The 14,547-nt window shown below is 43.5% G+C and overlaps 1 protein-coding gene across 3 annotated transcripts in view; it reads right to left on the reverse strand.

The window, feature by feature from the left end:
• Positions 1 to 251: 251 nt before the first annotated feature.
• Positions 252 to 14,547, reverse strand: part of RIGI (RNA sensor RIG-I) — a 51,254-nt gene continuing 36,958 nt past the window's right edge. For all 3 annotated transcript variants that reach the window (XM_075128834.1, XM_048851696.2, XM_048851701.2), the window contains 9 exons: positions 14,193 to 14,294; positions 11,378 to 11,535; positions 9,730 to 9,865; positions 8,431 to 8,579; positions 8,167 to 8,257; positions 7,231 to 7,401; positions 5,389 to 5,540; positions 3,086 to 3,232; positions 252 to 1,137 (listed from right to left, as the gene is read on the reverse strand). In XM_075128834.1, the coding sequence (XP_074984935.1) occupies positions 832 to 1,137; positions 3,086 to 3,232; positions 5,389 to 5,540; positions 7,231 to 7,401; positions 8,167 to 8,257; positions 8,431 to 8,579; positions 9,730 to 9,865; positions 11,378 to 11,535; positions 14,193 to 14,294 (1,412 nt within the window). In that variant the 3' untranslated portion in view covers positions 252 to 831. The remainder of the gene's footprint in view (positions 1,138 to 3,085; positions 3,233 to 5,388; positions 5,541 to 7,230; positions 7,402 to 8,166; positions 8,258 to 8,430; positions 8,580 to 9,729; positions 9,866 to 11,377; positions 11,536 to 14,192; positions 14,295 to 14,547) is intronic.

A 14,547-nucleotide genomic window follows, 5' to 3' on the forward strand; every position in this document is an offset into this window, starting at 1 on the left:
CACTAGGAGATTAAGTGGCCTAACATTTCCGAACAAGATTTTTTTTAAATCTAAAAGTGTTTGTTTAGTTGAAAACCAAAAATTATCCAGTCCTCCTCACAGCACACTAAATTAGGGACCAAGGGTAGTCTCTAAATCCAGAAAGTTGAATGTTTTAAATCTGACTTCAGTTCCTTACTGTGAAGGAACCAACCTGCATTGTATTTTGCCTGTAAACAACTCTACATCCTAGCATAAATGACATCTGGAGGTGAATTGAATTTAAGATTTAATGAGTTCAGGCTACATGGTCTGCATAAAGTGCAACATGAACAAATAGCAACAAAACAGATACATCAATGCAAAACATGCAACTTCAACTGTTCACTTACAGAATTGCACCTAACTATCTAGATGTTTTAGCTAATAAGTTTGATTAGGCATTCAATTTGTTTTTTTCCTCCCACACAAACTATTTTGCAGAGGTGAAGACTTAACTTAGCATACAGTCAGAATACAAATTAGGAAGTGTTCTTACTAGTCTGTTGGAGGTGACAAATAATGAAGAGGGAGTGTACATAAAAGAATGCCAGACTATTGAGATAAAATGGGCAAAAAAAAGTCTATCAGCCATGGCATGAAATACAATAGTTCTTAGAGCATTATTATCTACATCCATCCACTTAGAACTGAGTACAAGATAGCATAACCTTCATAATAGAATTACGAATGAAAGACTGCAGAGCCCTCTTTAAGCAAGTGCTGCCATTTGCCCATTCTGCATGTATTTAGGAATGTGCATTTGTGTATGAAATAGCTCACACAGTAGGGTGGTGATGAACCAGTTGTTACTCACTCTGTACTGGACATTTCATTAATGTCAAATTCCCTCATCGCAAAATCCACATCCCTCCATTTCCGGAAAACTGAGAGTTTCCCAGTTGTGACATCCTTCACCACAAAGCTTTCAATTTTGATCACTGGGAGGTCATCGAACGTCTTGTACCTCACTGTAATTCCCCAGTCATGCTGGCACTTGGAGTCCCGGCAGTACATTTTACATTTCTTCTCAAAGTTGTCATAGCAGCTTGGTTTTTTGTGAGGCTTTGTTAGAAAACGTTCCTTAAACAGGGCACCTAAGACTGTGTGGTGAGACTCCTAAAAATGACAGTAAAAGTATTAGATGTAGCTTAATACCAGAAATTTATCATAATTCCTAAATTTCCATTTGTTGGCCTTCATACATGAGTGCCTTTCATTAGAGAATCCCATAGCATTTTACCCTCATAGCCTACTTGGCAGCAGAGTTGGGTCAAGTATTCTAATTCTGACACAGGAGCTAGTAGGATTGGCACTTTTGAAAAGGGCCAACTAATTTTGGGTGCCTGAATTGGGACCTTTTCATGGCTTGAGTACCTGTAGCTCCCACTGATCTTACACTACTGCCAAGGGAATTCTGCCTCTGTCACGTGGTTTAAACCATAAGCTGCAAGACCTTATTCTTCTATAAGAAATAGCTTGAGTTGCAGTAGCAATTATGAAAAAGGAAATTCACTTACAAAAAAAGTAAGAGATGATCTGTCACTCATTCCCCTTCTCACACGAAATTGTAAAACCAAATGTAATTTGCAAGGATTGGTGAAGTCCCTGCTGCATTGGTGAAAATTTATTGAGTCTTCTCTTATAAATCTCCTATTACCACCTCCCCTTGTGTGGTATAACAGTGCATGCCACTTCACAGCTGTCCTTACAAGTGTAAATGATTTTAAGAGGACTGTGTTCCATAGTCCCTAAGGTCGGTTACTGTCTCACTGGGGAGCTGGATGGAAACTCCAGAGAGGTCAATTCAGGTGTAGGGAGTTTGTTTAAAACAGGGAGCAGGAGATCACCTAGCTGTGCTCTGCCAGTCTCCCCACTGCTTGGAAACCACCTGTTTGCAGCACATGAAATACCCCAGGCATGGGAAACCCCAACATCAATGCTTAGATTTCCTGGCTCAAGGAAAAGGCTCTCCAATTGCAGAGCTGCCCAGCTGACTTTCCCACCATCAGTGGGTGGGAGCAGAGCATGACTAAGACCCTTGGGTCACCCTAGACAGCCCAATGAGAACATGTGAATGATGCGCAGCAGCAGTTCTAAAAAAAGCAAAAAACATTGCACCACCTAAGAAATGAGAAGGAAAAATAACCCTAAAAGGATAGTGCTGCTCCATAAAGCAAGGATACGCCTTCCCCGGGAATGCTGGGCCCTGCTCCCTTCATCAGAGATGCAGAGCAGCAAGAAAGGGTTCAGCTCTGGGTAATGAAAGTTGTTTGAAGGCTAGAGAGACTTCCATAGGAGGAGTGATTGAGAAGATCACAACTGTTTTAGTGAGATGAATATGAAAGCACCGTGAGAGGGCTATATAAAATATTGGATGGCATAGAGAAAGTAAATAGCGCACTCCTATACAGCCTCTGTCATGATATAAAAACAAAGGGGGCAGCTAATGAAACTGAAAGGTAATGCAGCTAACTTATTTTTCCCCCTGCACCATGCATAAACCAACCACTGGAAATTCACTCAGTGCTAACCTGCAGCAAAAAAGATTCAGAAGAAAGTAACCTGTGGGTGGAAAGTGAACAGCCAGTTACATTAAGTATCCAGGTACCATGTATATTGTAGCTGTATAATATGAACATGTGTGGTTATAAAGATGGGTGGTTTGTTTAGGTATGGATATTTCCTGTTTGTATACATTTACCAACCAATGGATCATGCTTGAGGATAAACATACATTATGTAGGATAAAAAAAATCAAATCACTGTTTATGAGTGTAAGTTAAATGGTAACAGCCTGGACTTAGGAAGAAATTTCTCCTACAGGATGTTGTTCCATGACTGTACACTACACTGATTCTCACACCTTTCATTGAAATATTTGATACTGTCCACAGGATGGATCACAGGTGTGATCTGTTACTAAAGTTCTTATGTCCCATTCTGCATCAAACTGGTCATTTTAAACTTCCACACCAAATCTAACACTGAAATTGGACTGGTAAGACTCAGCTGGTAAACTATTTGCACAGCATAACATTCACAGATTCCTAAGCTATACGCTTACCTCTATAACCCTGATGTCTTCTGTATTACAGGCATCTGCTTTGCACTTCCCACAGAGCAATTTTCTATTGCCCCCTAGGGGCTTTTGTGTTCTCCCTCTCTTTCTGGAATCTCGCATAGTCTTTTCCTTGTTTTGCAGGTCATTTATCTAAAAACCAAAGCATTAGAAACAAATGGATATTATGATCTTCAGAGAAACACTGAGGGCCAGATGCTCAGCTGATGTCGATCCATGTAGCTCCAGTGAAGTCAATGGAGCTATGCTGATTTACACCAGCTGTAGACCTGGTCCTGAAAATGGTGGTCATGGTGGAATTCAAGCTCCTTTCTACTATTTCCTATGAAAATGTGACTCAGTCTCTCGGGTCTAATAACTCCCCAAAGGGCACCACACCTATTTTCAGAATTGCCAACTCCAGTTATCCCCATGCATAAGAATTGTGGTAGAAGTTCCTGACATCCAATTCTTGAACAAAGTCCCTTTTTAGTAGAAATATGAAGCCAGCACCTGTCTAAGATGGTCAGATGGCTGAAGAGTGAAGAGCATCAGGGGAAGAAGGAAAAAACCCACACGCCACCACTCACTTCTGAGCATGCTCAGGGCATATTTGTTATGTCAGAGCCTCAGGGTGCTCACTACAATGCAATACTCTCTCCTAGGCCCAGATCCTGGCCAATGTTAGACACCGACTGCTTTTCATCTCTGCAGTCACTGCAGTTAAACAGTGGTCAAAGTTAATTTTGGCATTGAAGTGGATAGAGCTTTGCTGATTGGGCCAGACTCTTTGCTGGAGTCAGACACCACTACTGGGACAGTATGCACGAAGGACAGCATCTCTCTGACATTCTCCACACGGGAGACTTTTTCAGTTCTAAGATGTAGGAGATAAACCACGGGCTTTACAAATATGCTGGGAGTATGTGCGTGACAAATATTGTCTGGACTAGGCTGCCAGCAGCCTAAACATCATTCAAAGAGCCATCCTCCTACACTCCCCACCTGCTCACCAGTGGCCCTTTGAAATCTTCCAGAATCCACGGCTTCAGGGAGCTGTGAAATCAGTAGCCAAAGGCTACAAACAGGACATTGCTAGTGTAGACCCAGAGCAAATCTGGAATGGTTCAGAACATGAATCAGAATACCCAGTGTGGACACAATGAACTACTTGGGCTTAAACTGGTTTCTGTCATCAACTCAGGGCATGGCTACACTTGCAGATGTAGAGCCCTGGGAGTTAAACCAGCCTTCAGAGACCGCAGCAGGGAAGGCACTGCCGTGTGTTCACACTGTCAGATTCAAGTGCCCTGGCGTGGCCACATAAGCAACTCTTGCAATGCCAGAGCGCGCAGAGCATTGTGGTAGCTATCCCAGCATGCAAGTGGCAGCAACATGCTTTTCAAAAGGGTGAGGGGGAGGGAGGAGTGTGACAGGGAGTGTGTTTTGCGTATGGGTTTTTGGGGGGCTGACAGCATGTCAGCATGTGGTCTTATAAGTTCAGACAGCAGCAGACCCCCCAGTCCCCACCTTGCGCGCTCTCTCTCTCTCTCACACACTCTCACACCCCCCTCCACCCACCTCCATTCCACACTAATGGTTGCTTTGTCCTGGAGCAGATAAGCAGCTGGCTGTCAGAAACTGAGCTTTGAAAGGGGATATCTGAACTCCTACAGCGAGTTGCCACTTGATTTAAGAGGAGACTGATCAGAGCTCAGTAATGCAATACCTTGTTCACACTGACATCAAGGCATTTCAGCCGGGGCACAGCAAGCGTTCCACCCCCACGAGAAGTGTATTACCAGGAACACTCCAGCTGTAGCATCCAGGCACTCTACGTGCCTTGCCAGTGTGGACAGGTCGGGAGTTAGGGCACCTGGGGCTGCTTTAATGCGCTCTAACTTGCAAGTGTAGCCAAGCCCTCAGAAATTTCTTCAATGCTAATGGGCCTACCCACAGCCCCATGCAGATATGATAATTTACTGTACTGAACAACTGCAAAATAAGTGTTCATATATTGCTATGCAAATAGGTCGCTATAACACCCATTTGACCACCAATGCTCCACAGCTACCATGGGGGTGAAACAGCACACAGCAACACAATGGATTAGCACACACAGGGGGAAATTTACCCCTCCCACTGGCTCCCAGTTCACAGGTTCAGCAAAGGCCTCGTGCTTTGTCTGTGCACAGGGTGAATTCCACCCTGAGTGAATACTCGGTGCAGCTGAGAGAGCCCTGTGACGGTGGCCAGTTTAGGGTCTGTCTCTGATCTAGAACATGCAGAATGGCAGGGAGTGGACTCACCTTCCTTGCGAACTTTTCCTCATCCCACTCCTGCAGCTGCTCAATGGCTTTGTTCATCATCTCCTCCTTATAGATATTGTTTCTCTCATTCTCAGCCACTTCGCTTTTGCTTGTCACAAGGATGCACTTGCTATCTTTTGCCCTTCCACGACCTGGGAGGTGACAGGAAGCCCTTTTATAACTGTCTATAGAGACCAGAGCAAAACAGCAGACCAGCTGTGCCACAAAGCCTGGGTCTCAATGCAGGCATGGAGACATTGGAAACATTATGCTTCTGCGTGGTTCCTCATGTGTCCCTTACCCACTCCCAAGCTGCGGCAACTACATATGCTTAGAAAAGCCTCCCAATTAAAATTCACTGGGCTCAGACCCTCTTAATCCAAGCAAGCATCCAAAGACACACACATTCTATGAAGTTTTGAAGTTACAAAGACCCCACCCTATGTTGTATGTGTTCTCTGTCTGTACTGTGTTACACATTGGCACATGAGGCCTTCGGGGTGATTAGCTCAGATATTTTGTGGCCAGCACCACTGTATATTGTCTCAGTGGTTTCTTTGAGAAAAATCCGTATGGCTAGTTGAAGAACAAGACAGAGATGAACATCCATTAGTTATCTGTCCCGTTGTTGGATTACCACCAAAATGAAAACTCATAGGTGACAGTAGGAAATACCATTAGGGGAAGGATGGTCTCTTCACTATGTATTTTTTCAATGCCTAGCATAATGCAGCCCTGATCTCAACTGGAGTCTGGCTCTACCGTGATACAAACTACTACTACTAATAATAATAATTCATAGGATTCCCATGTTATCCTATGCTTTTAAAAAGGAGGTTTTGTTAGAACCAACCATTACTCACATTTAGTTTGAGTTCCAAAAATTATTTTAAGTTAATCTGCCCAACTTTTCAGGTATTTACAACAGCACTTGTAGCAAGAGAGATCTTTTTCCTTCACCACTTTAAGTTTAATTTTGAGGTAATTTAATACAAAAATAAGTAACAATAAAACCATGACATTGAGTGTGATTATAAACCCCAAAAGCCAGGGGCTCACTCAATGAAAGGTCTATTTCAAATGAGTAAAATAACCATTTCACACCAATATTGAATTTCATAGCCCGACTACATGCTCAGCTCACAGAATTAAATTTTGCAGAGGAATTTTTAAAAGGGCTAGGTAATTTTATGACCTTTTTCCCTTTTGTAGGTGAAAGTGTAACCCCCATTTAGAGTAGGGCCCTCTATCCCCCTCCAGTGGCTGGACTACATAATGGTTTATGAGTAGAAACTTGTTTTTAAATGCAGGAGTCCCAGGTTCAGGCCACACTTCCCATAATCCACCTGAGGGCACTGTGTTACACAAGTTTAAGGACAGATTGTGCCCATATGCAAACAACTGTGTAGAAGGGCCAAGCAACTATGCGAGACGCCATTAATGGAGTTTCTTCTGAATTCTCCATGGGGGCATGTTTTGCAGAGTTTCAACTGCACTTGCAGTTCAATTCTTCTTCTGTGCATATTTCTATTTACTTGCTTGCACAAATGCATGCTTAAGAGATGTTCCTTGAAAGTGTAGCATCATTGTGTGATGTGTATAATCTACTCTCACACACGAATCTAATCAATGGCTCTTCCGTCCTATGACAAATAGATATCAAGACTTGTCCTGACCCTTCATTCATCTGAAAGCACTCAGAGGCAGAGACAAGTAAGAGTAAGATACACACACGAAGCCAAAAGTAAACAGAACAGCCAGTCAGAGGGGCTGACTGGGGTGTTTTCTAGACCTATACCATGGTCACATGATAATAGTTTCTTAAGCTCCAGTGACCCATACCTCGGACTTGGATCATTTTGGTGACATTGCCAGAGTATTCATAGAGGAGAACCAGGTTGCACTGAGCAATATCAATCCCTTCATCAGCAACAGCTGTAGTTATTAGTATCTTACTGTCGCTGTTGGTTTTGAACGAGTCCAGTACGCCCTTTTGATTTGAGAGTGTCATACCTACAATATAAAGTCAGAATACAATGCACAGTCAGATGCTGAAAAGTTCCTAAATCAAATAATACACATCTTAACCGTGCAGTCAGTACCGAAAGTCAGTCTGTTTGCTCGCAGACTGAAAGAAATGCCTCAAATCAGGATACACAGCTGACTGTTTGAGGACTAGAAAGCTGCACAATATCTAACAAAGAGGGACTCATGTAGGGTGTCACACTGCATCACTTTGGCAAACAACATTTTACACTTCCAAGTGTTTGAAGTTGTCCTTTTAAAAAAGGGTTTGTTTTAATGAGAGCCTGTTCCCTGGCTATTTAAAACAAACTAAGACATTCGCAAAATAAGTCAGATTTATTCTGTTTGGTGCAGTCAAGTTTTTAAAACATATGTACCTCCGAACACAGGGAAACTGAGTGAGCCACAAATGAGGCAGGGAACACCCACTGCATTGCTCCGAGTAGAGAGGACGAGAGATTTTTTAAAATTATCTAGCAGCACTGCATAGCAGAGCATTGTTGCTAATGCACCTAGCGTTTTAACCAGAGGTTCTAGCAGGAAAAGCAGGAGTCCGTCTAGATGTGGTAAGATCTCCTGTACGTTTCGTATCCCTCCCTAATATTGATGAAGGAATTGTAGTAGTGGTTTGGGCATTTGCTTGTTGGCTTGTCCTGGAACATGGAGATTGACTACAGAGATGATGCAATAATTTAAGTGGTCTGGGAACACATGATATGACATAACTTACTTCCTCAGGGCAAACTCCCATACCTGTTTGCTGGTTTCTTTTGCTACGCCCCATCAACATATCTGGTTTTAGGTAGCTGAGTGTAGGATTTTCATAAATCCATTTCTTCAAAGCCTGTAAAGTAAAACACCCATTAGTAATCCTTTCCGAACTCTTGGTCACAGAAAAGGATGCAAGGAGTCCTGGCATATGCAATAAGCGCAGACCAGGCAGGCTGCTAAGCATGCTACCCTATATTTATTTTCTAGTTGCCCCTTTTTAGTAGTGTTGGAGAGAGAAGGTCTTACAGATACTAGAGCTCTTGTGGTAACAAAGAGAAGGGTGCGGGTCTCTGGCTTCAGGCGGTATTCTTCATTCAGGATGAAGGTGAGCTCCTCCAGTTTGGGATTCTCATTCAGTTCATCTTCTGAGGCCTCTCTCAGTTCCTGTTGTTTAGCTGGAAGAAAACGTTGACCTCCTCAGATTGCAGTTGGCATCATCCATTCCAGCAAACAGCATTCTGACCCACATCTAGCAGCCAAATGTCAAGTGACTTTCCCTGGACTAACTTCTTTAAAAATTCTCAACTGTTTTCTTAAAAAACAAAGAAACAAAAGTTTTATATGGAGATATTTTTGAATCATTTGCATTTTAAAGCAGAAATCACAGCAGCATACCCCCTGAGCAGGCATCTAAACCAGAAAATTGCCTTTTAAAAAAAAAAAAAAAAGCTATTTTAAAGACAAATATTGATTCTGCTGGCTCTTGACTGACTTGAGGGCTTAGCGAGTGGCCAGCGAGGCTGTGACTCTACAGTGCCCTAGCTTGCCATGTAGACAAGCCCCAAAGTCATGATTCTTCAGTTGGCTCTGTACAGGCAGACCCTGCATCCATGTGAATCCCCAATGGGAATTAGTCTGCACAATCAGTTGCAGGATCAGAGCCTAATTTAGTACACTTGATTTCTTAATCAGCTGTTCTCCAAATTCAGGGCTATACTGTGGCATTAAACCACAGCTCGTGAAGGGGGTTAGCATTGCAGCCCCTGAGAGGCATTGCTGTAATACCTGCAGGAGTGCTGGGGTAGCATGAGCCCAAGTAGCACAGAGCACAACATGTGCCCCTCCCTCTGAAGTTGCTAGCGCTCCTGATCCCCCATAGCCCCCCGGCTCCCAATTCTGTGTAACACACAGGAGAGTGAGTCTTTATCTGATAGCGACTGACCCACATAAGAGAATAAGAGTCTACAACAGCTGACAGCTAAGGTTATTACTTCTTTAGCTCATGGGGTAGAAGCTCATGGTTTTAGCACTGAAGGTCCCGAGTTCAGTCCCCACTGATGAGCCAGGACATTTGTACACTGGGAGCACAGGGAAAGGCTCAATGACTTTCCATTAACTTTAAAGGTCTTTTCCTGGGCTGGACAACAGATGGGTACGCAAAGCTGGTTTCATGCAAACAACTGGCTTGGAAGGTCTGGACCCCAACTGTTACAGCCTCTAAACATGGATACAAGTAAAAGCAGCAAGTTGGACCACCTTAAATAATTCCTCCCCCCCCTCCCCCCGCCTGGTACTTGCACCTTTCAGAGAGGCTGCATGAAGTACCTTCAAAGTTCACTGTTAACTGTTGATCTATCTCATCAAACCCTCCACTTCTAATGTCATTGAAAAATTCAGTCAAGTAGGCTAACGCATCCTGAGTCCGTGCATCTTCGTTGATGATGAGGGCGTCATTGTATTTCTGTTTAGAGAGAATATATTTTTAAAACACTCATTTTTCAGGCCAAATGCTTATCAGTAAGGGGGAGAGAAAAAAACAACAAAACAACAAAAAACAAAAACAAAAACCACCAGTGAATTTTACTAAGGGTACATCTACACTACCCGCCAGATCGGCAGGCAGCGATTGTTCTAGCAGGGATAGATTTATTGCATCTAGTCTAGGCGCGATAAATCGACCCCCGAGCGCTCTCCTGTCAACTCCTGTACTCCAGCACCGCAAGAGGCACGGGTGGAGTTGACGGGGGAGCGGCAGCAGTCGACTCACCGCAGTGAAGACACCACGGTAAGTCGATCTAAGTACGTCGACTTCAGCTATGTTATTCACATACCTGAAATTGCGTAACTTAGATCGATTCCCCCCACCCCAGTGTAGACCAGGGCTAAGATAAGCTTCTGCATTTGAAATACTTGTTACTTCTACAGTAGCACACGAAAAAACAGTGACTGCAAGCAGTATCCTCTGAACAGTTCAGTTTTTAGTAAACATCCAGGCTACAGCTCAGATGTGAGGCGCTAAAAATGTGTTTGCTCCTTTCAAACAAGTATAAGTTTACACTCTCCGCTAAAATAGACTGAGAAAAATCCACTAATTTATTTTCCAATTTGAATTTCTGAAGCCTGATTCCAATCTCAAACTGATTACTCAAACCTCTGTTTGAATGTAAGCCAGATAGGAATTGGGGCCCTGATCATACAGGGTTTACACGTGTTTCAGGGTTGAGTTGAGTTCAGTGTAGTTATTGAGCTGCTTAAAGTCCATCAGGGATGTAAGCCTTTGTGAGACAAATGCCACTGTTAGTAATCACCCTGTAATTTATATTCTTATGCCTTGAGGAAGGTTTATTTTCAAAATGTTTGAAGTTCTATCCCCCAATCTTCAATTTCTGCAGTATTCTAAAGCCCTTAAACTATTTGATCATTCATTCCACATTACATTTCTTAGAATGTATTCCACCCATTCGACCCATAGATCTTAATGTAACTTTGCAAACTGTTTTGTATGAAAGACAATATACAAAATAAAAGTAACATTTTATAAGAAAGATGACAATTCCCAGTTCCCAGGTGCCACAGGCAATTAGCCACAGGCTGCAGGTTTCCCCAGTGTGCTCCAGTCCTTCACACGTTACCCTGGAGCACAAAGAATTCAATCAAGACCTTGAATCAGATCCATAGCTGGTGTAAATTGATATAGCTCTTTGGCTTTAGCGGAGCTGTTCCAATTTACACTGCTGAGTATCTGGCTCAAGGTCTTTTGCCTGCCTTCTGCAGGAAAGCTAGTGGAGCTCTGCCAATCTGTACTGCTGAGAATCTGGCCCATTGCATCATCCCATAATTACTACAAAGATAAGAGCACCCAGAAATCTGGGAACTGTGTAGGGTCCTATTCTACTTCTAATTGGAGGCACCTGCACTGCTGTGAACAGGACTGATCCCTCTCTACATGCAACAGGAGAGGGCATTCACTTACCCGTAAGTGTTCAGTGTAAATAAAAAGAGCTCTACAAATCCTGCTCTCTTCTTTCTTATCCGGCAGTTGCAACATTCTGCACTTCTTCTGAGTGTCAACGATCCACTGTTCATAGCATTGCGTTCCGAAACGTTTACTCTTAATGTGGGACAATGCATCTGGTGCAGAAACAGGCATCAACACATCTTATTTAGCAGCTAACTAAAGCAGCCCAAACAAGATACAGGGCACTCTACATAAATATTAAAAGAGCATAGAGGTTGCATAGTCAAGCACTCAGAAGTTAGGAAATGCCAGAATTTAAACCTTTACAACATTAGTTCAGCCCCTTTGTGTATGCCCATTATGTCACAGGCTTTAATTACATCACCACATCCTATTTTCTCCATAGGACCTTTGCCTCATTCAGTGCACAGGATGGATAGTGTTCACTGATGGAGGAGCTAGTCAGTATTTAATGTTATCCTCATTGCTCAATGTGTGGTCTGTGTCATAAGGTGGATTTTCCAATCCCCTGAGCAATGCAGTTATATCGACAGAAGTTGCTAAATTAGACAGAGCCTTAATTTCCTCCTGGGTTTTTCTATTGAGCTCATCACTATAGTATCCAAGTGCTTTGCAAACACTTAGTTTAACTTCACAACTCTCCTGTGTGGTGTGAGGACGGTATCCCCATTTTACACGTGGGGAACTGAGTCAGAGATCAAGGGCACAAATAGCCACATCTTTTGGTTACCCAACTCAAGGCTACGTCTACACTGGTGCTTCCATCTTTAAAACTTGCGTTGCTCAGGGGTTCAACCCCTGAACGACAAAAGCGTTCACAATGAAAAGCACTGGTGTGGACAGTGCTTCATTGGCACGAGAGCGAGGCTCCTGCTGAACAAGCTACCACCCCTTGCTGGGCGTGGCTTTGGCACTGGGAGAGCTCTCTCCCAGCGATAAAGAGCAGCTACACTGCACACCTTACAATGGCATGGCTGCAGCAACACAGCCATATTGTTTTAAGGTGCGCAGTGTAGACATAGCCCAAGACTCCTAGGACCTGATTTTTCAGAATACTTAGCACTTTGTAGCACTGTCTATTCAGACCGGAGCTCTCCCTGACGTCATTTGCAGCGGTGAGCACTCAGCGCTTCTGTAAATCAAACCCCGATGACTCAAACCAGGCACCCAGGTAAGGAGGAACACACAATTCAAGGCCACGTGTGAAAAGTTTAAGTTATTTGCCCAGCATCAAACAGGAACTCTGGCAGAGGCAGGCACAGAATCCAATTCTCTAGCGTGGCATTCAACTCTCTCAGCTATGAATCCACCCTCTAGTCCTGCCATCCCCTGCCTCATTCACCACACACCTTCCAAATTCTGCAACAAATGAGTCTGGGGTCCTACAGACAGCAGCCTCCGTCGCTACCCCACCCTGGTTCATTCTCTGACAGTCTCTCTGTGTCATGGTTCCCCCTCTGTAAAATTTATCTTCACAAGGGTCGTCATGATACACTGAAGATTATGCGGTGCTCATATGTGACAGTAAGTGGGGGACAGAAACATTTAAGATAGGTAATTAGGAAGAGAAGTCCAAGGTAACAATAGGGAGAAGCAGCACAGGAGGTAAAATGTAGGAAGGACAGTGCCATATGGCACCTCAAAGGACAAAGAGGCTGAACTTAATTCACACAGGAAGCCAGTGACTGAACTCAAGGAGCAGAAGAGACCATGTGTATGTCAGAGTAGCTGGAGAGGAAGATAAGTTTCAGCTGCAGTTTGAGAGAGGCTGAAGAGGTTGGGGGGGGGGGGGAGATGAAGCACAGAGACAGGAAAAGAAGATGCTGTAATAGTCAAGATGAAATATGCCTAAGGCCTCATTATGTGATCCTTTAGCATAGTCTCGTTTTATATGAAACATCTGGAGAAACACCACATACCAGGACATTTTCTGTAGGAAAAACAAAAAAAAACACCTCACTGCATTTTAAAGGCAGCTCTGGTATTTTTACTTCAAATTATTTGACAGACTAAGCAATCTGGTTTCATGGCATGTCAAATGATTGGTGACATTACAAATTAAAACAATTTGAAGGATAAGCAAAAAGCTTGTTTTCCATGTGTAACCTATTTCATCTAAGAGATAGTAGAAAAGAGAAAATGGAAGGAAAAGAAATCTAAAATAAAAAGGGGAAGGAAGCTTTGAAGGAATGAATGCTGCTGCAATAAGTAAAAGGAGGGGTGAGAAGGTGGGGGGGATGAGAAAGCCTGGATTTGTGCTGGACATGGCCCACCTTGATTACCATGCACATTGTAGGGAGAGTGGTCACTTTGGATGAGCTATTACCAGCAGGAGAGTGAGTTTGTGTGTGTATGGGGGTGGGGGGGTGAGAAAACCTGGATTTGTGCTGGAAATGGCCCACCTTGATTATCATGCACATTGTAGGGAGAGTGGTCACTTTGGATGAGCTATTACCAGCAGGATAGTGAGTTTGTGTGTGTATGGGGGTGGAGGGTGAGAAAACCTGGATTTGTGCTGGAAATGGCCCAACTTGATGATCACTTTAGATAAGCTATTACCAGCAGGACAGTGGGGTGGGAGGAGGTATTGTTTCATGTTCTCTGTGTGTATATAAAGTCTGCTGCAGTTTCCACTGTATGCATCCGATGAAGTGAGCTGTAGCTCATGAAAGCTCAGGCTCAAATAAATTGGTTAGTCTCTAAGGTGCCACAAGTCCTCCTTTTCTTTTTAAGAGGAGTTCATTATTGATATAGTCTAAGAATGAATCCCCAGTTCTCTCCCACTGCTCTGCATTCTGTGTAATCTTACCTATTGGGTAAACCTTGCTTGCCAGGGCCTCAGTCTCAGACATCAGGACGGAGATAATGTCCATAAAGTGGTTCTGGGGGCGCTTCCCGACTAGTCTGAAAGCTAGAGTCACGAGAAGGAACCATGAAGTGATTAGCAACAGATCACAAACCAAAGCTGATTAACTAAAACATTCCCAGGCCCTCGATCAAACAACATGAGAAACTGTTACGTGGAGCCTGAACCGAAGAACACCGGGCATGGCCGTTCTTTGCCAACATCTGTTCTGGTTGTGTCTTTGATCCTTGGAAGGGCCAAGTCTGACCTAGATATGCCTTTATCGTCAGAATTATACATGCACAGAAAGAGAATCCCT

The sequence above is a fragment of the Caretta caretta genome, chromosome 5 (genome assembly GCF_965140235.1).
Source record: "Caretta caretta isolate rCarCar2 chromosome 5, rCarCar1.hap1, whole genome shotgun sequence".
NCBI lineage: Eukaryota > Metazoa > Chordata > Testudines > Cheloniidae > Caretta > Caretta caretta.